The 24,645-nt window shown below is 35.2% G+C and overlaps 6 protein-coding genes across 7 annotated transcripts; 4 read left to right on the forward strand and 2 right to left on the reverse strand.

Moving 5' to 3' along the window:
* Nucleotides 1–2,687, forward strand: LOC108848685 (protease Do-like 10, mitochondrial). The gene is made up of 7 exons (XM_018622108.2): nucleotides 1–459; nucleotides 733–1,177; nucleotides 1,258–1,517; nucleotides 1,593–1,720; nucleotides 1,803–2,006; nucleotides 2,176–2,226; nucleotides 2,311–2,687. Exons 1-7 carry the CDS (start codon nucleotides 45–47, stop codon nucleotides 2,566–2,568), a joined length of 1,761 nt encoding a protein of 586 aa, XP_018477610.1. The 5' UTR covers nucleotides 1–44; the 3' UTR covers nucleotides 2,569–2,687.
* A 352-nt stretch (nucleotides 2,688–3,039) lies between these two features.
* Nucleotides 3,040–4,574, forward strand: LOC108848686 (uncharacterized). Its single transcript, XM_018622109.2, has 2 exons — nucleotides 3,040–3,270; nucleotides 4,189–4,574. Exons 1-2 carry the CDS (start codon nucleotides 3,084–3,086, stop codon nucleotides 4,410–4,412), a joined length of 411 nt encoding a protein of 136 aa, XP_018477611.1. The 5' UTR covers nucleotides 3,040–3,083; the 3' UTR covers nucleotides 4,413–4,574.
* A 333-nt stretch (nucleotides 4,575–4,907) lies between these two features.
* On the reverse strand, nucleotides 4,908–6,231 carry LOC108852889 (NDR1/HIN1-like protein 6). Its single transcript, XM_018626365.2, has 2 exons — nucleotides 5,687–6,231; nucleotides 4,908–5,353 (listed from the first exon to the last, which is right to left on the reverse strand). The coding sequence occupies exons 1-2, from the start codon at nucleotides 6,156–6,158 to the stop codon at nucleotides 5,058–5,060; spliced, it is 768 nt and encodes a 255-aa protein (XP_018481867.1). The 5' UTR covers nucleotides 6,159–6,231; the 3' UTR covers nucleotides 4,908–5,057.
* Nucleotides 6,232–10,141: 3,910 nt separating this feature from the next.
* LOC108849063 (probable glycosyltransferase At3g07620) lies at nucleotides 10,142–12,455 on the forward strand. 2 transcript variants are annotated; one of them, XM_057009576.1, is made up of 5 exons: nucleotides 10,142–10,372; nucleotides 10,469–10,940; nucleotides 11,030–11,160; nucleotides 11,233–11,602; nucleotides 11,673–12,455. In XM_057009576.1, the coding sequence occupies exons 2-5, from the start codon at nucleotides 10,476–10,478 to the stop codon at nucleotides 12,351–12,353; spliced, it is 1,647 nt and encodes a 548-aa protein (XP_056865556.1). In that variant the 5' UTR covers nucleotides 10,142–10,372; nucleotides 10,469–10,475; the 3' UTR covers nucleotides 12,354–12,455. The 2 variants fall into 2 exon arrangements, with proteins under 2 accessions (XP_056865556.1, XP_056865557.1); XM_057009577.1 differs by having other exon boundaries at nucleotides 10,142–10,940; nucleotides 11,257–11,602.
* Nucleotides 12,456–12,482: 27 nt separating this feature from the next.
* On the reverse strand, nucleotides 12,483–13,723 carry LOC108851977 (probable transcription factor At1g66420). The gene has a single exon (XM_018625457.2). It carries the CDS (start codon nucleotides 13,567–13,569, stop codon nucleotides 12,715–12,717), a length of 855 nt encoding a protein of 284 aa, XP_018480959.2. The 5' UTR covers nucleotides 13,570–13,723; the 3' UTR covers nucleotides 12,483–12,714.
* A 4,019-nt stretch (nucleotides 13,724–17,742) lies between these two features.
* LOC130511261 (uncharacterized) lies at nucleotides 17,743–18,884 on the forward strand. Its single transcript, XM_057008172.1, has 2 exons — nucleotides 17,743–17,778; nucleotides 17,874–18,884. Exons 1-2 carry the CDS (start codon nucleotides 17,743–17,745, stop codon nucleotides 18,882–18,884), a joined length of 1,047 nt encoding a protein of 348 aa, XP_056864152.1.
* The last annotated feature ends 5,761 nt before the right edge of the window (nucleotides 18,885–24,645 follow it).

Raw genomic sequence — 24,645 nt, forward strand, 5'->3', positions numbered from 1 at the left:
CAAAGAAAGAAGAGTAGAGTATCGGACGAAAAAAATAATAAAAAATGCAGCTCCGGTCAATTCGCACCGTCGAGCACCTCCGCAGAAGAATCTCCGCTTCTTCGGTCTCTGCGTACCTCACTTCTCCTTCCTTATTAACCAGAGTATCACCGACGGAGAGTGCTCTGCCTTCCCCTATTTCTCGATTCTACTACTCTAATCCCCGAAATGAGAATCGACACACGACTGCATCATCGTCGCCGGTTTCTTCACGGTGGCTGATAAGCATAAGACATATGTCACGGCGGAGAAAGGCCGCGAAAGGTTCGGCGGCGGCGGCGGCGGCGGAGGCGAGTGCAGCGTATTCATCAGCGGTAGATTTGGCGATGGACTCGGTGGTGAAGATATTCACAGTGTCGACGAGTCCTAGTTACTTTCTTCCTTGGCAGAACAAGTCCCAGCGAGAATCCATGGGCTCTGGTACTCTCTTGCATTTCTAAAGACTTCATGCTTTCTTGTTGGAGTTTGTTATTTATTAGGTTAAGAATCTTTATCGTTAGGTTGTGTTTCTTTTTTATAGGGAAAATTATCATTTAAATCACGAACTTTCAAATTTGGTTACGATTGAAAGTCAATTAGTCCAAGTTAAATTTCGTGTTTTTTTTTCAACCAAATTTGAAAGTTCGTGATTTAAATGACAATTTTCTCTTTTTTATTGACTGCTTTAACTTTGAATGGTTTTGATGTATGTAGGATTCGTAATATCGGGAAGAAGGATTATAACAAACGCCCACGTGGTGGCTGATCACTCCTTCGTGCTAGTGAGGAAGCATGGTTCGCCTATAAAGCACAGAGCCAAAGTTGAAGCAATCGGACACGAGTGTGATTTAGCAGTTTTGGTGATTGATGATAGTGAAGTCTTTTGGGAAGGAATGAACTCGTTGGAGCTAGGAGATATACCGCTTCTGAGGGAAGAAGTGTTTGTAGTTGGCTATCCTCAAGGTGGTGACAACATCTCTGTTACAAAAGGTGTTGTGTCTCGTGTTGAGCCCACCCAATATGTTCACGGTGCCACCCAGCTAATGGCTATACAAATAGATGCTGCTATCAACCCTGGAAACAGCGGTGGCCCAGCAATCATGGGGAACAGAGTAGCCGGCGTTGCTTTTCAAAATCTTGCTGGTGGTGAGAACATAGGGTGAGTCGTCTAAGAGTGAAACCAAAGTTTGTTTGTCGTCTAACGTGATTGACGATTTAAATAACATTTTAAAACTGCAGTTATATCATTCCAACACCTGTAATCAAGCATTTCATAAACGGTGTTGAAGAATCTGGTAAATACACTGGTTTCTGCTCAATGGGTGTATCATGCCAGCCTATGGAGAATGCTCAGATCCGTAGTATCTATCAGATGAGCTCTGAAATGACAGGGGTTCTTATAAGCAAGATAAACCCTCTCTCCGATGCTCATAGAATTTTGAAGAAGGAAGATGTTATCCTCGCTTTTGATGGTGTTCCCATAGGGAATGATGGCACTGGTAGATATTTTCATGAACCTCAACGTTGCATTGTTTACGTAGTAGTTAAAAAAAAGTGTTTTCATTTACTTGCAGTTCCTCTCCGGAAGAAGGAGCGGATCACTTTTGATCATATGGTATCTATGAAGAAACCAGATGAAACAGCTCTGGTTAAAGTCTTGAGGGAAGGAAAAGAACATGAGTTTAGCATCACTCTAAGACCTGTAAGTCATTTGTTACCTACCGACTCTAGAACTGGACAATCTTCTTCTGAGCTTAACAAATTTTTGTATTGCGTGCTTGCAGCTGCAACCGCTGGTTCCAGTGCATCAGTTCGACCAGCTTCCAAGTTATTATATATTTGCGGGATTTGTATTCGTGCCTCTCACTCAGCCTTACCTTCATGAATATGGAGAAGACTGGTACAACACTTGTCCCCGCAGATTGTGCGAGCGTGCGTTAAAAGATTTACCTGAAAAATCCAATCAAGAACTTGTCATTATCTCTCAGGTTTGTGCTTTTCCTTTTTTGTCTAGTTCTGTTTTAGAGATTTAGAATGATTGACGATCACTTGAGTAACTATGATAGTATTTACTTGATCGGAGTTTTTGAATTGCCAACACATAACGTTAGCTGGTCACTTAGGCACCTGACTGATAAGTAAGTATGTGTTTGATAGGTGTTAATGGATGATATCAACACAGGATTTGAGCGTCTTGCAGAGCTGCAAGTAAGTATACAAACTATAACAGCATCATATTGGATTCTAATAATGGCAAATTAATTAAATTGAAACACTGTTTTATTACATCAGGTGAAGAAAGTGAATGGAGTGGAAGTGGATAATCTGAGACATTTATGCCAGCTCATAGAGAACTGTGACACAGAAAATCTTAAATTGGATTTAGACGATGGGAGAGTACTCGCCTTGAAGTACCAAGACGCAAGATTAGCCACTTCCCTGATTTTGAAACGCCACAGAATAGCGTCTGCCATGTCCAGCGATCTACTGATTGAACAAAATAATACAGCGAGTGAGTTGGCTGCTCCTTTTTCTACTGCGGTTGTTTGAGCCAAAACGCCAATCGCATGTTGTATGTACACTTTCACATTCATTCATATTTTCAGACCACATTGTTGTAGTGTTCGTAAACATCTTAGGATTTTAAAATCGGATTTTTTTTGTTTGCATACAGCTCTTCAGACACTTTACTTAATTAGCTATTTATAAATTATAATAATATTTTTAGAAAACTTAATTCTAATCTACCCAAAAAGTATTGATCTAATGTGGACACATCTAATGAGAATTCAACCCCAAATCTGGTTAGTGCGTAGGAACTAGAAGCCAGACACTTCTTGTCTTTTTCGCCTTTCCTTACTACTTTTATGTTTTTTTCTGTCCGTTAAAAGAAACAAAAATACCTTTCCGTGTCTTCTGCGACCTGTCACATCCGTACGTGCACCGTGAAAGACGAAACTACCCTCCAAGACTCATGAGTGTCTCTCTTAAGGTCTCTCTGTCTCTCTTGTTTAACTCACTCAGAATTGGAGATAAAAAGGCTTTTTCATTATTTGTTTGGTGTGATGATGTCGTCTTCGTGGGAGATTCAACTAATGGAAACGGCTAAAGAGGAACTCGAGATTCTTCAGGCTCAATATCCCAACCGCTTCGCCTACCTCAAGTCCGACCTTCAGTCTTTCATCTATAACCTCCGTGAAGACCACGCGCCTCCGTCACGTTCCTCCTCCTCCCCCCTCATCCTCACTCAAGGTACTTTTACGATCTTTCTCGTTTATGTGTCTCTGTCCTTTCGCCGAGTGCTTGTCTTGTGTTTAGTAGTATATGGATTATGGGCTGATGATAGAATCTTGTTGAAAAGGAAATGCTTCTTTAGTGAGAAAAAAAATAAAAATCTTTATTCCTTTAGTTATTTTGGTTTTATGCTAACAATTTCTGAATTATTTAGATAACTATTAAGATTGTTTTTAGTCAGATTATTATACTTGACAAAGTCGTATATTCATGTATTTTTCGATAAAAAGAAATTAAGTCGATTGAATTTCCCATGCCAAAATTAAATTTATTTGACAACACGTCTTTAAAGATCATCTACGAGACATAAATAGATTCTTTAGTAATTATCTGACCCTTGTATCTGGTTATGTTTTCAAAAAATCTATACCCTTTGTTCATGTTGGATAAAGTAAAAAGTTCTACGGCTTTATGATTTCTCACTAGTGCATTGCGAATGCGATTGAATAACGTTCGTTTCTTTCGTAAATAAGTTCTAAAAATACACTGAATTTTAGTATAGTTATTAGGCAATTTGTTAGTCTCATTAATTGTCAAATTTTGTTGTGCTCGTTTTACACTACTATAAGTACATATGGTTTCTTGTTTCTAGAATGAGGTATTCGCCAAATGTAAATGAACAAAATAAATAAGAAAATTATCGTTATGGGGAATGCATCTAGCTAGTGTGAACATAACTCTCGAGTATATAAACAAAGATGGCTAAGCAGTGAACGATAAACTATTTGTTACCTAGTCATATTAACTATCATGACATTATCTTGTGTTATGTCATGAATCATAACTCATATTTGAATATTAGTCTAGGGACATCATCAAGTCAATTCAAATGTAGATTTCGTTTACACACTAAGTTGTTGTTAACGCATTGGACAGAGTCATCAAACTGTAAGAATAACCAGAGAAACAAGAAGAGAAAGTACACAAATGAACTATTTGGAGATCAAGCATCGTCATCAACGGGAAAGATCCACAAGAACAGTAATCATAAGATGGCTCAGAGAGTGGTCACAAAGAGAAAAACTAGAGTTGAAATGGTTCTTGAAAGGGCTCAACTTTGTCTCCAGAAGATAAGAGACGTGAAAGCCTCTTTGTGTTAGACTTTTATTTAACAACTTTTTCTTCTTCTTGGGGGTTGAAATGTAGGAACGATATTTTACGGTCCAAGACAATGTTTAACAAGTATCGAAAATTCAATGTTTCTCAGAACATCGGTTTGAATAATTCAGCAGTATATATCAGTCTTTATTTTTTCCGGTCAATGATGAGAAAGAAATCAACGTTTATGAACAACAACAAAATAAATTAAAAATGGATTTTTTCTTTTGATCAATAAAAATGGATTTTTTTTCTTTTGATCAATAAAAATGGATATTCTTTATTATTTATTTACAAGGTGACAAGGTGTGAAACAAAATATGTTTCTGAAAAAAAATAGGAAACTGAACGTAGGGCGGGGCCGCGGGGGAGGGGGACTTAGAGCATCATTATTGGTGGGTAAAGACAAAAGCCCTTAATTTTTTTTTTTTTTGGTCATAAAAAACTTAAGGACACATAAGAAAAGCCCTTATCTAAGGGCTTTTCCCCCATTATTTGCATCGGTCTCCTCCCCCTTTCCCTTAAGGCCTGCATCTCTGCCCACCAATAATGATGGTCTGAGTACTCTGACCCCTTTATTATTAACGCAAATTCTGTATTAATATATTTTATATATTAAAAATAATTTTGAACTTTAAAAAATGAAATTATAGTCTAAACCTGAATTTGCAGTTACTATTCCTAACCCTAATGACACTGTTAGCAGCCAAGTTATCAACGAATACACTGCACCTCACAAAGAATTTTACTTCCGGCAACTTTAATTTCCCAAGCTTGATCCGAACTGGTTGGGTAACTCTAATCCGCAACGGTATGCTTCCAGTTAACTGTTGCTGCTCTAACAATGTCGCCATTAAACTGGTTGCATTCTGAGTATAACCAGTCATTTCCACGAATATAATGGTCGTATTCTCATGTCCTTGGTAAAATTTCGGCAACGACCCTATAAATATTACAAAATCCGGTTAGTCCTTCAAATATACCCTGGTTATTTTTTGGGCATCAAGATTTCGTCCAAAGATCAAACGATTTTTGTGAGTGAATAAAACTCTATTTTCTTGTAGAAGGAGTGAATAAAACTTTAAATAGGTAGTTTTCGGTAAACCCTACACTAAAACATCAAGCACTCAAATCCAAGTGATCAAATGATCCACGAGGAGTGTTTATACACTGTGAAATGGAACTTGGTCTATAGCGAATTTAGACCTTTGGTTTAATTAATACCATCCGAGTTAGTTTCATTAGGAAAAAACAAACACAAACATTTTTGACGTACCATTGCTAAGTCTGGTTTGCATGTAGAAGACGCTAATTTTGCTTCCACCTTCATAGTAAATTCCTATCTTCTCGTTAGGATTTTTGGCCGTAATGGTGACGTTAAACGCGGTGGACAAACTCGAATCTTGGTTATTGAGTGTAGACCGGGTGAGCTGTAACCGGTCGATATTGTAATCCGGTAACTTGGGTCTAAAGACAAGGTAGAGTATACCAACGGCCGCTCCGACGACGACAATAAGGAGAAAGAAGACGAGGAGCGTGTAACATACACACCTACACCAACAGCTTCTCCTTCCTCTCTTCTTCCTTTGAGGAGAATCAAACTGTGGTGGTTGCGTCACAGATTCTTTGGTTGTGTCACCGTGTTCCGATCTTGAGGAGCCACGTGAGACAAGAGGAGCCGTTGGATGCGTCGGAGTTGGTGGAGCTTCCGGATCGCTGACTGGATGGATTTTCTGGTGTTCGGACATGTTTCACGTTCTTGAAGATTTGGCTTACGTTTTGGAGATTACAATTCAAGTATTCTCCACGTTTTAGAGGTAAATGAAGATCGTTTTAATGGAAAGGGGATCCGCTTCACGTTTTCTTTTTGGTTAACTGTATTTATAAGTAGTCTGTTAGGAGTTTTGTTTAAAAGCAGTGTATTCGTGAGGAGAAAAGTAATTAAGCATTTAAGTTTTCACACAAAACGTGTCCTTTTGAATTGATTGTGCCTTTTTGGACCGTAATAGTTTTGGGTTAAACCAAGACTAGTCATCTCATCTGGGTGTCAACTCTGGGTTCCGCAGACGTAAAAATGAACGTTCGCATGGTCCGCATATACAACGGGTCTACCAAGACATTTTTAATAAAGATATATTTGTTGTAACGATGTCCTTTTCTTAAAGTTTTTTTTTTGGGTAGTCCATAACCTTCTCAAAGAAATGAAACAGAAGTGTTAGAGCCAAGTGTCACTAAGCTCCAAGTCTTTGCTTGGAAGTTAAAAGCGCCAAAGAAAATTTGTCATCTTATATGGCAATTGTTAACTGGACAAGTGGCAGTGACGAGAAATCTAGTCAGGCGCAATATGAGGTGTGACAATTATTCTCCAAAGTATGGTGAACCAGAAGAATCAGTAACACATGCAATATTTGAATGCCTCCATGCTCTACAAGTATGGGCTCTATCATTAACTCCAACGAGTCCAGATACATTTCCAGTGCAAAGTATCTACACGAATATGGACTTCCTCTTCTGGAGAAAGAGCAGTATTTTGACTCCTGAACAAGACAGAGATCCTTATCTTTGGATAATCTGATATATTTGGAAGGTTAGGAATGACAAACTCTTTAGAGGGATAGATAGAAATCCACTGGAACTAGTACGTTATGCTGAGATTGAATGCCAGGCTTGGTTTGATGCAAATGAGGTGACACCATCAGTGATACATGAGAACAATGTAGAAGAACCACAAGTCATAAACTTGAGTAATATTTGTTTGTTGGATGGATCTTGGACAGCTAATGATCAATTTAGCGGATGCAGATGGGTCTAGATGGATAGTAGCGGGAAAACTCAACTAATGGGATCAAGAAATCTTCCTAGACAGGAACCATCTCTGGACTCGGAATTCGAAGCACTGCGATGGACGATGGAAAATATGTTACAACACTCGACATGCCAGAACTTCGGAACATACTGCAAGGACCTAATCACAATGATCAAGGAGCCTCATGCTTGGCCAAGATTTGCCACGGAATTGGAGAGGATAGAAACACTTCTAATATGCTTCCGAGACTTCAACATCTCCCAAGTTCTTCGAGCGCGCAATCAGTTTTCAGATTTTTTAGCTAAGACAGCTAGATCCTTCCATAGAAAATTACTTTTTATTGGTTGTTCTATTCCGATCTGGTTACCCAGACCACCTCAAACTTGAGTAATAGAATAGCCGTTTACCATAAAAAAAAGTTTTTTTTTTGAAAAAAAGAAGAAAACCTTTTCTTAAGGTTATGTATTGAATATTTGCTTTTATGCCTTTAACTTTTGTATTTTGATATATCATGCATGAGATATTGCCATATTGGTAAGATATAGAATTACGTCTTATTTGGATATAATGAACCGAAATATTTAGGTACTAGTTGACTGCATGCACCTCACCTCATGCGGACCAATATAGATATACTTAACAATGTTTAATTATAATGTTTTTTTATAAAAAGTCAAATTATTAAATTAGTATCATGAATTATAAAACTTCAATATTCATATTTGGTAATCAATGTGTAAAATTATATATTTTTATTTCACTGTTTTCTATGAGATGTAATGTTGGATCAAAATATTTTTTATACTAATAATCAAATTAGGAAATTTGGATTTGAAATTAAAAACTTATTCTTTATATATATACTTATTATATTTGTGGACTGAAGAAATTCCAGTGGCGTTAAAATGATCATAAACAATTACTATCCATAAAATATCAACAAAATAACAATAGTTAACAAACATTATATTAGAGAATCAGCTTGCTGACCACCATTTAATATAGCATAGATGAGCAGCAGACAAAAAAAGTTAACAAATATTTTATATTTTTTATAATTTAGATTTTTAAAACAGTGAAACAAAAACAAAAAATAATGAATTATAAAATATTATATTTGTATTCTCTTATATTATATTATATTATATTATGTCTATCATTTATCATTTTTTTAAATGTTATTTAATGATTTAGAAGCATAGAATACAACTCTGTTAAATTCTCTAAACTCTCATTCTATCACTCGTTAATAATCTGTTCTTCATTGCCAGCCACATAATAAAAGATAAACATTGGAATTCCTTGGGAGAACCAAACCCTTTTGCTCCAGAACACAACGTTTTTCCTCTTTCTGATTTGCTTCCAAGTTATGGATGAAGAGATAAGGTGTGTAAGCTTAACTTTGCTGCACTGGGTGATAATCAAATCGATGAGCTTCCGCTGCTTTGTTCAAAAACTTGGATAAAACATTGTTCAAGATAACATAGAAATTGGGAGATAGGGAACAACCATGACGGATTCCGCGTGCACTTGTGAAAAAACCTTCCAGTCTTTCATTTACCATCACTGAGAAAGCAGCTGCAAAGATACAGACCCGAATCCAGAAAATGAATTGAACAGGCAGACGCTTATCTTTTAGTACTGAGGTGATGAACAACCACTTGACAGTATCGTATGTCTTGGAGATATCAAATTTCTCTGTTGGAATGTAAACCAATGATACATCCATTAACTAACTCTGAAACTAAAAGTACATTCTCCAAAAACAATCTCTCTTTGATTCTTTGGGGAAGATTGTTTTGAGTCAACAAGTTAGTATTTTGGAGATGACTTTGTATAACAAGTTGCAGCAAACTATTGGTCGATAGTCCTTCGTAGTCTGCGCATCCTCTGTTTTAGGGATGAGAAAAAATCATTCCATTGATTTTTGTGGGCATGAATTCAAACAAGAGGAATGATTACACAACAATGATTAATTTTTTCCATAATCAGCAAAGCAGCAACAAAAAAATCTTTCGTAAATTCGTTTAGACCTGAGGTTTTATCATCAAAGCATGAAACGCTTATATAATTTCTAAAATTTATTGATTATTTCAGATACTGTCACCCAAATAACTATAATTTATTATCTTACTTTTATATATTTTTTTCTTTAGTTATTTTTATTTACTTTATTTAAATTTTAATTATTTTTACTTATTTATTAATAAAATAATAAGAAACGACTACACCATCGCTTTCCATCTACAAATTACTTCATAGTTTTGATGTTAAAAATAAATAATTTAGTTAATAGTTTTAAGTTTTAAGTTTTGAGTTTTGAACACCAAAATCTAAATTATTACCTTTTACACATTAATAGTTTAAAATGCATTTTTTCTAATCGTAGTTATCATTTCTAATATGAATTGAATTTATGAAAATGAACTATTTCATATAAAAAGTCAAAATATGTTTGAAAATATATTATATTTAAATGATAATTTTTTTTGTAATTTTATGTTTATCATTGCATTAGTAATTAAACGTGATAAAATTATTCAAAAATTAAAATAAAAAGTTTACAGGCCCTCAAAGACGGCTTCATCAACTCAGAGATTATTAATGTACCAAAACAACAGAATATGCAGGCGGATCGACTAGCACGAAATATCATGACACAACCATTTTTTGTTGTTCACATAGATGTAGAATTACTGGCATAGTTTTCAGAGACCGGATGAAAGTGTGTGTATTTATGCTGATGACAAAAAAAAAAAGTTTACAAATGAAATTTTTTTATCAAATAATAATATTAATATTATTTTTTTTAAAATGGCAATTTTCTAAATTTTCTATATTATAATAAGTTTATGAAGATTTTGGTGTCGAACTCATGGAATAATAAAATGTCAGTTAAGATAAGACCACCTGGGGTGAGATCGGCTTTTTATCCCGCATTGAAAAGAAAAGAGTTGACCAAAAAAAAAAAGAGTGAAGAAGACACAGTCTCTTCACTGTAGTTGGGTTCGTTGAAGATCTTCTTCCTCTTCAAGGGAACAGTGTCGGAATCCATTGCTATGTCTCTTCATTTCCAGCTTTTTCCATCTCGGTAAAAGGCAAAAAGAAATTCGCGACGACATTGCAGTTACAGTTATACTTCGCCATAGCAAATCTGTAAGCTCCTCCATCCCTCGATGATTCGTCTAAACACCTTCTTGTGACTGTTTCGGGGTTTTGTCTCAACTCCTTTTTGCTACTTTGAGTGATCAGAGCTGCAATGAGGATACTTACTCGATTGGACATGCGCAGATTGCTGTCGGCCATCATCGTTACAGTTGGTTTAGTTGTTCTACTTGTTCTCTGTTTCGGTATCCCCTGTCGCAATTCTTTTTGCTTCTCTCCGGTTAAGGTTTCAGGGATTGTAGCTACTAACCTCAGTGAAGTGGTCAAAACAGAGATTAATCTCTCTAGTGATGATGATGATGATGATGAGTATGAAGAGGAGGAGACAAGAAACGATGATTCTTGTAGAGAAAATAATGTTGTTGCAATCACCAATGTAAAAGTAGAGTCAGTTATTGCTTCACCAAATGTATCATTGGGGAAACCTGAAATGGCGGTTGAAAGTAGACAAAGTAATGCTTTGTCTATTTTGAGAAGACAGAAGCAAGTGGCTGCCACGGTTTCGATATCTCAGATGAACTCATTGCTGATCCAAACTCGTCCTTCTTCTCATTCCCCTGTATGATTGACTCTTCATTGTTGACTTTTCTCATCTAAAGGCTTTTGTCTATTTAGACAACAAGGTAATTTGTTTTAATATAAATGCAGAAGCCTCGTTGGTCATCTGCTCGAGACTCTGAAATGCTCTCTGCCAAATCCGAGATTGAGAACGCTTCTGTTGTTCATGAGTCTCTTGGACTCGATGCTTCCCTTTATCGAAATATCTCCAAGTTTCTAAAGTAAGCTGTTGTTTTGTTAAAGTTTGAGACTTTTGGTATAAGTTTGGAGTAGGATTGGTGATATGTCAAAAGACTCTCAGTGTGTTTATTAACTAGGAGTTACGACTTGATGGAGAGGAAACTCAGAGTTTATGTGTACAAGGAAGGAAAGAAACCTATATTCCATAGCCCATTCCCTCGAGGAATCTATGCTTCTGAAGGTTGGTTCATGAAACTCATGGAAAGCAACAAGAAGTTTCTAGTAAAAGACCCCAGGAAGGCTCATTTGTTCTACATACCTGTCAGCATTAAAGCTCTCAGGACTTCTCTGGGACGTGACCTTGAAACACCAAAGAGTCTTGCAGATCATTTGAAGGACTATGTGGATTTGATTGCAGCAAAGTACAAGTTCTGGAACCGAACTGGTGGAGCTGATCACTTTCTTGTTGCTTGCCATGATTGGGTACACATCACTCTCTCTCTGTCTTTCTTTTGTCTCATATGTTAATGAGCTGTTTGCATGTTATTTTCAGGGCAACAAACTTACAAAGAAGCACATGAGTAACAGTGTCCGAGCACTTTGCAACTCAAACGTTGCGCAAGGCTTCAGAATTGGGATCGACACGGCTCTACCGGTCACGTACATACGCTCTGCCGAGTCTCCTATCGAGTACCGTGGAGGGAAACCTCCATCCGAGAGGAAGATTCTTGCATTCTTTGCTGGAAGCATGCATGGATACCTCCGACCGATCCTTGTGCAGCTTTGGGAGAACAAAGAACCTGACATGAAGATCTTCGGTCCGATGCCTCGTGACCCTCAAGGCAAGAAACAGTACCGTGAATACATGAAGAGCAGCAGGTACTGTATATGTGCGAGGGGTTATGAAGTCCATACGCCAAGGGTTGTGGAAGCTATAATCAACGAATGTGTTCCGGTCATCATTGCTGACAACTACGTGCCTCCCTTTTTCGAGGTTCTGAATTGGGAGGAGTTTGCGGTGTTTGTGGAGGAGAAAGACATAGAGAATCTGAGGAACATTCTGGTGTCGATACCAGAAGAGAGATATATTGGGATGCAAGCTAGGGTTAAGACGGTGCAGCAACATTTCCTGTGGCACAAGAAACCTGTCAAGTTTGATCTCTTTCATATGGTTTTGCATTCAGTTTGGCACAGCCGAATTAACAGGGTTAAAACCAGGTCCAGGCATTATTGACTAGTATGTCATAAATATTGCAAGGGAACTATTCATTTGTAACGTTATCAAACTTCTTAGTTAACTTAAGATATCTCAATAATACAAAGATGAGTTTCCATATCAGCTTGGGAATGTCAAGGAGGAAGCTACAAACTAGTGAATAAAATTTTGCATAAAGTGATGAAGCAAAGCTTTTTATAGTATTTGCTTCAATTCTTTTCATACATAAGTAACAATCCAAAAATAGAGAGGGCCAATAAGCTAATTAGTACCAATACACAAAAAAGGACACCACAAAGTTAAGATCTTAGGTTTTAAAACAACAAAAGACACTGCGATTACATCTGAAAAGAGAACCTAATAAACTATATATATGGATCTATTCAGCTGCCATGATCAAAGAGGTAACCTCATTCAGCAGCTCTACCTTGGCATGTGCACATTTATCTTTCATAGCCTTGAGCATCTCTTCAAACTTTTGACATTCAAGTTCACTGGCATGCAACTTCTTCATCTTCTCTTGGGTTTCCTTCTTAGACTCAGTTGGGGGAACCTTGGTCCATTTTGCTCTCAAAAAGTCCATACCAAGAAAGAAAGCACTTTCATCATCCCAATCAGCAGATTCTTTCTCAACAACAAGTCGTGACTTCTTCTTCTTCTTCATATCTCCTTCTTGAGCATTATTCCTACCCTTACGTGGAGTGACCAAGTCAGGTTTCTTTGTCAATCCCCTCTCACTCTCGTCAGATTCAACAGCTCCCCAAATAGCCTTTGATAACTGAAAACACTTTTGCTCATGAGGATTCAAAATAGAAGCTTGTTCACCGCTCTTCTCTTTGGCTGTATATTTTTTTTGCAAATAACGAATCTTGTCCTTGAACTGATCCAAAGTAACATCAAAGCTAATAGAACCCTTCACAGATTCGTAGAAACTGCGCTTATCTTCCAATGGATTCTTCCCTTTGGAATCAATAATACCTTGTAACAGAACAATCTCATCTTTCTCACTAAACCGTCTCTTCTTAGTTCCCATCTTCTCACCTTTGTTGGCTCGTTTCGAACTCACGTTGGTTGACATCCCTTCACTCAGCCGCTTCCTCCCTGAAAGCTGAGCCTTGCCCGAACTCTTCGGTGGAGGATCTTCTGGTTCGTCTTCATCAGATGAAAAGATGGTATGCTGGTCATTCTCGCCAGCGCTTAAAGATGGGGATGATGGTTGAAGTGTGATTGGCATTTGGATTTTATGAGTGGTGAAGCTTTAGAGCCTACAGTACAAGAAGTCAACAACTCACTCTTAACTCTTAAGTTAAAAGACTCTTCAGTTTCCTTGAAGTCAAGAAGTCAACAACTCACTCTTATTAACTCCTAAGTTAAAAGACTCTTCGGTTTCCTTGGAACCCAACTGGGCCATATAAACATGCACGACACACTTTAGTTTATAGCAAGCTAATAATTACGAAACATATAAAGTGAAAGTGGAGAACACGTGTAAATAATATGTGGTTGGAATATCTGGTTCGCGAGTCTTCCAATGACGTCATCACCATCTCAATTACTCCCTCCGTTTTATATTATATGTCGTTCTAACCTTATGCACACAGATTAAGAAAACATTTAATTTTACATATTTCCAAAATAAAAACACTATTACCAATACACCTAACCATGTATCAACCAATAGAAAAATAGAAAAGAGAATATTGTCAATAAATTTTGCATTGAAAACCGAAAATGACACTTATTTTGAAACAAAAAAATTCCTCTAGAACGACATATAATTTGAAACGGAGGGAGTACTTGTTTTCCATTTCATTTTTATATATTTCAAATACTATGTCTTGATCGGGCAGATGTTTAGTTTTATTATATACATATAAATATTTACAGTAAAACCTCTATAAATTAATAATGTTGGGACTTTAAGATTTTATTAATTTATAGAAATATCAATTTACCAAAGTTTCCTTTTTTAGTTTTTTCTTTTATTTATGAAATATTTTATTTTTAAAATAAGAAAATATTTTATTTTACCGTATATAACATTATTTACATTTGAAAATTTTGACTTTTATTTTTTATTATATTATATGGTGTATATTTTTATGTTTTATATAATTGTTATGTGGTTTTCGATATAGTTTTACTAAATATTATCAAATATATTAAAATGTTAAGAAAAAGTAGAGGTATTTTCATTGTGAATATAAAACCAACAATATAATGTTTAGCTTGTACCTATATAAAAATAAATAGATAAATTATTAATTTATGATTTTAGTGGAACTATATATTTACATGGGAGTTTTAAAAATATTATTATCTTATTATTTTATCGATTTATGTCATATTTTACACCGGCCTAAATTGGGACTGGTAAAATTTATTAATTTATAGAGATTATTAATTTATAGAGTATTAATTTATAGAGGTTCTACTGTAATTTACATGATTAATGGTATGTAAGTTTAATATTTGTCATATTGCTAATAATTTAATATAATATTTTAAAACACAACAATTTCATAGTTTATTTGCAGTAATTTAAACTATTGTTTCAAATTATTAGTGATGCATCTGATCTATTACAAAAGGAGTACAAATATAATTATTGTTAGAGTTATTTTCACTGCAGGGAAGTTTTAAGTTATTTATTACAGTAAAGAGCACTTATTGTTCTTAAGGTAGTTTATTAAAACTACAAGTTAACTATTTTCTAACTATGTGCATTTTTGAAACTAAATGGATCCTACAATTTTTTTTTCTTTTTGTTTTTTGTAACATAAAAACAAATTTTCTCTCTTTCATTTTATGTTACAATGGTTTTAAAGATTAAAGAAGATGAAGATGAAGAGGCTGAACGGTCGTCACCTAAACAGGATGTTGATATTCGAAAAAGTGGTGGTGGTGTCCAGAAATCGACAAAAAAACTTGGAGGACATGGACAAAAACGTGTTGGTTATAATCAGTTAAAACACAATTCTTTTGGAAAAAACTTGTTTTTAATCGTTTTTGGTTAATCTAAATAAGATTTGCAAGTTTTTGTGTTAAAAACGCAAATAAAATGATGATTAAGTGAAAAGATATTGATGGCGGCTCGGATAGAAAGTTGCAGAGTTCTGTAACCTAAAAGGAAGAAGACATGTTATTTACAAAATTACCACTCATTAAGAAAATATCAAAAATAAGAAGACATATGCACATGTGTACATCTTGTATGCGTACATGTGTACATGTTTATATGTGTATATGTGCACATTTTTACTTGTGTACATCAATATATCAATAAAACACATTTTATGATTACGTACATATATGTCTAAGCTGAAGACTAGAATCAGTTCGACATGGAAAATGATTCACATGTAAACTTATTCGATGTATCCTGCATACATTTTTACATACATTTCCAAGTTTAAATATTTGTACGATCTATATCGTCAATGTGTACACATATATTTTGTTGTCTACATGTACAATGTTTCATGTACAATGTTTCATGTACAATGTTTCATGAAAACTCACATGTCTGGCGGCTCAAAAATCATTTAAAGAATTGACATTAATACTTTTTGTGTCAAAAGACTTCCATTTTACCGAATGGACACTAATAAGTTTTGGTGTAAATAAAGGTTAAAGATTGACACCAAGAACCAGTGTACAAACAAAGATGAATAATATTTTGGAGTTAGAATATATAATAACATTTATTAACATTTATGTGTACATGATTTGACTCTGCACATGTACACGATCTTGCTCTACATGGAGTTTATTGTACATAATGTTGTAGGAAACATATACTCATGGTGTACAATATTTTATGTACATAATGTTGCTATACATGCAGTTTTGTGTACATAATGTTGTAATGAATAGTGAAAATAGTTTAGTGTACATAATGTTGTACATCTTGTATGCGTATATGTGTACATTTTGTATGCGTATATGTGTTTATGTTTATATGTGTACATAATTTTGTACATCTTGTATGCGTACATGTGTACATCTTGTATGTATACATTTTGTATGCGTACATATGTACATATTTATATGTGTATTAGTGTATATGTGCATATTTTCACTTGTGTACATCAATATATCAATAAAACATATTTTATGATTACGTACATATATGTCTAGCTGAAGATTAGAATCAGTTCGACATGAAAAATGATTCACATGTACACTTATTTGATGTATCCTCCATACATTTTTACATACATTTACAAGTTTAAATATTTGTACGATCTATATCGTCAATGTGTACACATATAATTTGTTGTCCACATGTATAATGTTTCATGAAAACTCACATGTCAGACGGCTCAAAAATCATTTAAAGATCGTACAAATATTTAAACTTGTAAATGTATGTAAAAATGTAGATCGTACATGTGAGTTTGATTAAGGATTCCTTAATGATTTACACTAGGAATATATGACTCTTCTGAGTCATAAAAATACGATTCATCAATTATGTAAAAAATTACAAAAAAATTTATGATATGATGTAAGTTAAACTATCAAGTGTGGTGCAAGTATAACCATTTGATTACCAAAAAGTATAACCATTAAATCCTCATTAAAAAAGTAGAGTTCTAGTGTCTTGGTTGTATGATATATCGTTTGTTTTGTAATATTTTGTAATAAGTAGTGTTAAAGAAATGATTTGGTGGTACATCATCATCAACTCTCCCTTGTTCGAATGTTATATAACTCACCTCTTTTCTTGGTAAAATATAACTTACCTCTTTTTCATAAAAAAAATTGATATTTTAGATGATTTCATTTGACATGTAATTACACTTTTCCGTGGCTTTTTGTGGTTATAGCGTTATATAGCCAAGAAAATTTAGCTTTAGTTACAAAAAAATGTAATTATAATCAATTATTCTACTAGTGTCTGTCTGAGATTTGTAGCAACGCATTAAGAAAAAGATAGGACAACTAAAAGGAAAAAAAAGATAAGACAACTACGTAGGTTGTAATAGATCCAATTCAATTTTTCTAAAGTTTTTATTGGAAAACAAATTATAGTATCATTATTCGTTGTAGACCGCAATCTTATAATCGATTGACACCCATGCTTCCCATCTACCACATGCATGCTTTACAATTATGGTAATATACCAAATACATTTAAACAATGATAATAACGTTTACTATTAGTGTTGGTTTACTTCGGTTATTAAGCTTGGTTTATATCTGATTAGTAAACCGGTTATGTTTGTAAACCACTATATAAGTGGACGTTGTATACTCTGTTACATTAAAACGAGAATAACAGAAAAGTTTGTTACAGTTTGATCTTCTTCTTCATCCCTCAAACTCTATTATGGTATCAGAGCCTTGAGGCTGAAACCTCAAGCGATCTTCTTCACTTTCTCTCCTTCATTGACCTAGAACAATGGATGATTCTCTCGATGGCTCAATCTCTTTTCTCGTGATCGGTTCATCAATTGGTTATTCTGCCAAGATCCGATTCAAATCGATTCGCCAATGGTGATCTGTCGTTCGTTGCGTCGCGGTGCAAGATAGGCGTCGCCGTCAGCTCGTCGAGCTCCTATTCCGGAATCGTCGGCTCCGTCGTCACCTGAAGCTCTGATTGTAACAGAGATCTCACCGGATAGTATTCATTCACCATATCATCTCACGAACAGTGATAATCCATGTCTTTCGATCGTCTCTGAAGTCCTCGATGGTTCGAATTACGATAACTGGAGTATTGCTTTGACTATTGCATTAGAGGCTAAAAACAAGCTAGCTTTTGTTGATGGAACTCTTGAACGCCCTGCGGAATCACATCGTCACTATCGAATCTGGTCAAGATGTAATTCGATGGTGAAATCTTGGCTTCTCAACTCTGTTTCTAAACAGATCTACAAGAGTATTCTCCGTTTCAACGATGCTGCAGAGATTTGGAAAGATTTGTTAGCTCGTTTCCACATTACAAATCTTCCAAGATCTTATCAACTATCTCAACAGATTTGGTCACTGCAACATGGATCAACGGATCTTGCAACGTACTACACAACTCTGAAAACCTTATGGGACGAATTGGATGGTGCGAATTGTGTTGATACTTACAGGAACTGTGAATGTTGCAGAGCCATTGAAAAGAAAGCTGATCATGCGAAAGTCATAAAGTTTTTGGCTGGTTTGAGTGAATCTTACTCTGTGATTCGAAGCCAGATAATCATGAAGAAGCATGTCCCTGAGCTTTCTGAAATCTACAACCTTTTGGATCAAGATTACAATCAGAGAAACATCATTCCTGTACAAAATGCGACTGTTTTTCAGACTTCGGCTCCTCTCATCAATGCTACGCAGGCTTCCTTGCCTCCTAAGCAGAGCAGGCCTATATGTGCTCATTGTGGATACAACGGACATACAGTTGATACCTGTTATAAAATCCATGGCTATCCCGCAAGATTCAAGCACAAGACTAAACAGCAAGTTGATAAGCATTCTCATGCGGCCAAGAATCCTGTTGTTGCTCAAGTTGCTGTTACAGAACCCAGTCTCAAACTTGATAAACAATATTACTAAAGATCAGATCGAGGGAATGATTGCTTACTTCAATTCTCAGATGGCTTCTCAATCAGCTCAAGTGAACTGTATGGCCTCTACTTCTGGAGGAACAATCACTGCTCTTCCCGGTATTGCATTTTCTTCCTCTACTCTATGCTTTGTAGGCATGCTTAAAGCTACGAGAAATGCTTTATGTTCTGAATCTTGGATTGTTGACAGTGGTGCAACTCACCATGTTGCACATAGCAAAGACTTGTTTATTGAGATGTCTGATGCTGTGAACACTTCTATCACACTACCGACTGGACTTGGGACTAAAATTGCAGGGATTGGAAGCATACGTTTGAGTGATTCTCTGATCCTCAAAAACGTTTTGTATCTACCAGACTTTAGGCTAAATCTACTGAGTGTGAGCCAGTTGACTAAAGAGTTGGGATACAAAGTTGTTTTTGACCCATATGCTTGTATGATACAGGATCCTACCAAGGGGTTGATGATTGGGAAGGGTGAACAAATCTCCAATCTCTACGTTCTGGATGCAACAGCTATGGCGAGTTCTGCACTTCTGCAACCTATGCAACCACCTATGCAACCTCTGAAACAGTCTTTTGCTTCATGTTCAAGCGTTGTTGTAGATGTTGGTTTATGGCACAGTCGATTAGGACATCTTTCTATGTGTAAAACAGAGTCCATTCTTGATGTATTGGGTCTCAAACATATGAATAAAGAACCGTTTCACTGTGCCATATGTCCTCTTGCCAAGCAAAAACGCCTTCCTTTTTCTTCTCAAAACAATATGAGCCTTTCATGAGTTTGATCTTCTGCATATAGATACTTGGGGACCTTTCTCAGTATCTACAACAGAAGGTTATAGATATTTCTTGACCATAGTGGATGATCACACTCGTGTCACTTGGATCTATCTAATGCGCACCAAAGATGAAGTTCTCAAAGTCTTTCCAGAGTTCATTACGATGATTGAGACATAATATCACACTAAAGTCAAGGCAGTAAGATCAGATAACGCTCCAGAGCTGAGATTTGATGCGTTATACAAGAAGAAAGGGATCATATCTTTTCACTCTTCTCCAGAAACTCTTGAGCAATGTAGAAAGAAAGAATCAGCACATCCTAAACGTAGCTCGAGCTCTTCTATTTCAGTCTCACTTGCCTATGGAATTCTGGGGTGACTGCGTCTTGACATCAGTCTTCACCATCAACAGGTTACCTACACCTCTGCTTGATGGAAAGTCTCCTTTTGAGGTTCTCACTTCAAAGAAAGCAGACTATGATGGCTTGAAAGTCTTTGGATGTCTTGCTTAATGTTCTACATCTACAAAGAACATAAATAAATTTCAACCACGGTCAAAGCCTTGCATCTTTCTAGGTTATCCTGCAGGATACAAGGGTTACAAACTTCTGGACTTGGAGTCTCATAGCGTACACATATCCAGAAATGTAGTGTTCCATGAGCAGATCTTTCCTTATGCAAAGGAACAAACAGAGACTTATGAAGACATTTTTTCTTCAGCTACGGAGTCAGATAAGTCTTCTGCATCAACTAGTGAATCACCTGATGTGATGAATGATTCACAGGCAGAAGAACATCCTACTCCGAAAGTCTCCAAAGCAGAAGCAAAACGGATTTCAAAGCTTCCTGCTCACTTGAAAGACTACTATTGCAACATATCAGAGTGTGACACTGAGATTCCCTATCCGATGTCAAGCTATATGTCTCTTGAGAGTCTTTCTAATGAGTACAAGAAATACATATGCTCTGTAGCAATGTATCATGAACCAACAAGTTTCACTCAAGCAAAGCGATTCGATGAGTGGTTAAAAGCTATGAACGAAGAGCTTATTGCTTTGGAGAAGAATGGAACTTGGACTGTCTGTTCTTTACCACCAGGGAAACACGCAATTGGATGTAAATGGGTTTATAAGCTCAAGTTCAATGCTGATGGAACCTTGGAACGCTATACGGCCGTTTAGTAGCCAAGGGTTATACACAGCAAGAAGGTATTGATTTTACTGACACCTTCTCTCATGTGGCCAAGATGACAACTGTGAAGACTCTTCTCTCTGTCTTAGCTGCAAAGAATTGGAGCCTTACTCAGTTGGACATCTCCAACGCCTTTCTGAATGGCGACTTACATGAGGAGATCTACATGACCTTACCTCCAGGGTATACACCAAAGGAGGGGGAATCATTACCTCCGAATGCTGTGTGCAGGCTCAGGAAATCACTATATGGACTCAAGCAAGCTTCCAGACAGTGGTTTCAGAAGTTTCGACATACTCTTCTTCAACTGCGTTTTCACCAATCCAACTCTGATCACACTCTCTTCATTCGAAAGAGTGGAGGTCTCTATACCGCAGTGTTGGTTTATGTGGATGACATCATCATTGCGAGCAATAATGATGCAGATGTTGATCAGTTGAAGAAAGACTTGAGTGATGCTTTCAAACTCAGAGATCTTGGTCCACTAAAATACTTCCTTGGTCTTGAAATTGCTCGATCCAGTAAGGGCATTTCAGTCTGTCAAAGGAAGTTTACGCTTGGACTTCTTGAAGATGCAGGTCTTTTAGCCTGCAAACCATCTCAGATTCCTATGGATCCGAATGGAAAACTCTGTTCTGACTCTGCAGAACCGTTGCTCGATGATCCTGCAGCTTACAGACGCCTTGTTAGACGGCTAATGTATCTGACAATAACTAGACCTGACATCACATTTGCAGTCAACAAGTTATGTCAGTTTACTTCGGCTCCAAAGGACTCTCATCTTCAAGCTGCTCTTCGAGTTCTCTGTTACTTAAAAGGAACAGTTGGCTATGGTTTGTTCTACTCGGTTGAGTCTACTCTTGTACTCCAGGCGTTTACTGACGCAGACTAGACTTCTTGTCTAGACTTACGCCGCTCTACCTCTGGTTACTGTATGTTCTTGGGGAATGCATTGATCTCATGGAAGTCTAAAAAGCAGCAAACCGTCTCTCATTCATCAGCAGAGTCGGAATATCGAGCTATGGAGTATGGCTCTAGAGAAGTCATTTGGTTAAGGAATCTCTTAGCTGATCTTCAAGCACCTCAACATGGACCTGTTGCTTTCTTCTGTGACTCTACTGCAGCAATCCATATTGCCACAAACCCGGTTTTTCATGAGCGCACCAAACACATAGAGTTGGACTGTCATCAAGTTCGGGAACGCGTCGTGCTTGGCTTCATCAAGCTCCTCCACGTCCGTACGAACAACAAAGTTCCTGACATCTTCACCAAAGCTTTATTTTCACCTCAATTCTACTCTCTAGTTGGCAAGATGACTTTAAAGTCTATATATTTACCATGGGGAATATTAGTGTTGGTTTACTTCGGTTATTAAGTTTGGTTTATATCTGATTAGTAAACCAGTTATGTTTGTAAACCACTATATAAGTAGACGTTGTATACTCTGTTTCAGTAAAAAAAGAATAACAGAAAAGTTTGTTACAGTTTGATCATCTTCTTCATCTCTCAAACTCTATTATTTACTATACACATGCTTGATAGAAAATCTATTACGAAACAACTGATGTCATATACTACTAAACATTACACTACTTTATACTGTTGTGAGGGAAATGAGCTGGGAGTCCGAACATGTGTTTACTCTTTTTTATCGTTTTATTTTTAAATATGTGAAATTTGGAAGAAAAAAAATCTTTAAATCTTAGCCTCTCTTTTTCAATAGGTTTCTGAAAATATTTGTGGTAAAATAAACTGAAAACTATGATTTGTTATGTAGTTTTTGTTCTATAAGATGAGTAGAAATGTAAACAGAAACACTTTGTTAAACATCCGTGGTAATGAATTTTGAACTAAATAATTTTGTGGAGATTTACAATTCATCGGTTACCAAGTGTATACTGATTCTGCACTCGATAGTCTTTTATGACAGTCAACATTCACTGAATACAATAAATATTAGTAGAATCTTTTGTTTTTTTTTTCTTCAACAGCAGAATCTTTTGTTTTCTGTTTTTCTGTTACCAACTTGCGGAGACTAATTTATGATTAACAAGGAAAAAATATCTTAAAAATGATAGAATCGTGTTAATATGTTATTAAATATTCAAATATGTTTATAAAATATATACACTATTATGCTGAGATTTTTACCACTAAAAATGCAATTATTTGAAGATATGGCTTAGAAATTCGAATTCAAAACTTATTTCTTGCTTTCAAAGTTTAGTTTTATGGTTTACACATGTAGCTTTAAGTTTAAACTTAAACTAGATTTTGATCCGCGCTTCGAAAGCGCGGGTATTATTTTTCACTTTTATAAAATATATTATTTTTTGTAATTATTGAATGTATTTATCTTAGTAAAACATTTTTATAATAAATTTGACACATAAAATGTCTCTGGTAAACTATGTATTTCTATGGCTTTGTTTTATTCCCTCTACAATCAACATATTTATTTAGCTTATTGTTAAAATAAATGATTATATACTTTGATCTAGGTGCGCGGATGCATATTTTGAAAAATATGATGATATTTGTTTTATGTAATTATTAGGATTTGGCAAGGAACATAACCGATACCGATCCGAAAATATAGTATCAAACCCGAACATAAATTGATTAAATATTCAAATTATTCAAAATTTTGTTATTTAAAAAACCAAATCTAATCTGAACCGAAGGATTCAGGTACCTGAATTTATCTAAATAGATTTATATACTTATATATATTAATTATTTTTAGATTTAACGTATATAAAACATCAAAATGATACTTTTAAATTGGTTTAAAATACTTAAAAATATATATAGATAGTCAAAAATAAATATCTGAAATAGTTAAAGTATATTCAAATCACCAAAAATACTTAAAATAATTATTGATTCTGTATTCATAATTTTAAATCAAGCCAATTGTTATGTTAAGCTTAGGTATTCTGACATATGTTATTTAAACTTATAGGTATTATATTAATTTATTTAAAGATTTTGAGAAATTTAAAATATATAGTGATTTAAAACTTTAAAAATAATTTAAATGGATTATCCAAACCCGAACCAAACCCGCAAAGATCCGAATCAAACTCAAACAAAAATTTAGAAACATCTTAATAGGGCTGAAATTTAAAAACGATCAGAACCAAACTCATATAGGTATCTGAAAACCCATCTTTAGTCATTATTATATATTGTATATTTTCATCATATAATTAATCGTATTTCATACGTACCATCATATAAGTAATCATATAATTAATAATATTTTATACGTACCATTATATAAATAATTACATATATTATATTTTTAAAACTTAATATGAAATATAAAAACTATAATTTGAGTTGGTATTTCAAATCGGGCTTTGTATTATATTTTTCTTATATATATTGACAATATTTTTTTATAATGGACTTGATAATTTAAGCCCATTATTTTTTTTTGCTTAATACTACTATCTTTGTTTGCAAACAAAATTATTTTTTTTTTTAAAAAACTACAATCCATGTTTCTAAACACTTTAATTTTTTTAATACTCCTATCCTTGTATACAAACATCTCTATTTTGTACTACAACTTTAATAATATAGATGTTTTTGGCTTGTATAGCTTTTTAGAACAGGGATCTAAGCTGATTGTTTAAATTCATAATTAGAAAGTACGAAAGGGCCAAATTGTCAAATCAAGTTCGGTAAGTATATACGTTAGGCGTCATCAATCTCTTTAAATAAAGATAGTAAAACGTATATCTCTCTTCTCATCATCAAAAGGCATTA

Source organism: Raphanus sativus, chromosome 4, assembly GCF_000801105.2.
Source record: "Raphanus sativus cultivar WK10039 chromosome 4, ASM80110v3, whole genome shotgun sequence".
NCBI classification, from domain to species: domain Eukaryota; kingdom Viridiplantae; phylum Streptophyta; class Magnoliopsida; order Brassicales; family Brassicaceae; genus Raphanus; species Raphanus sativus.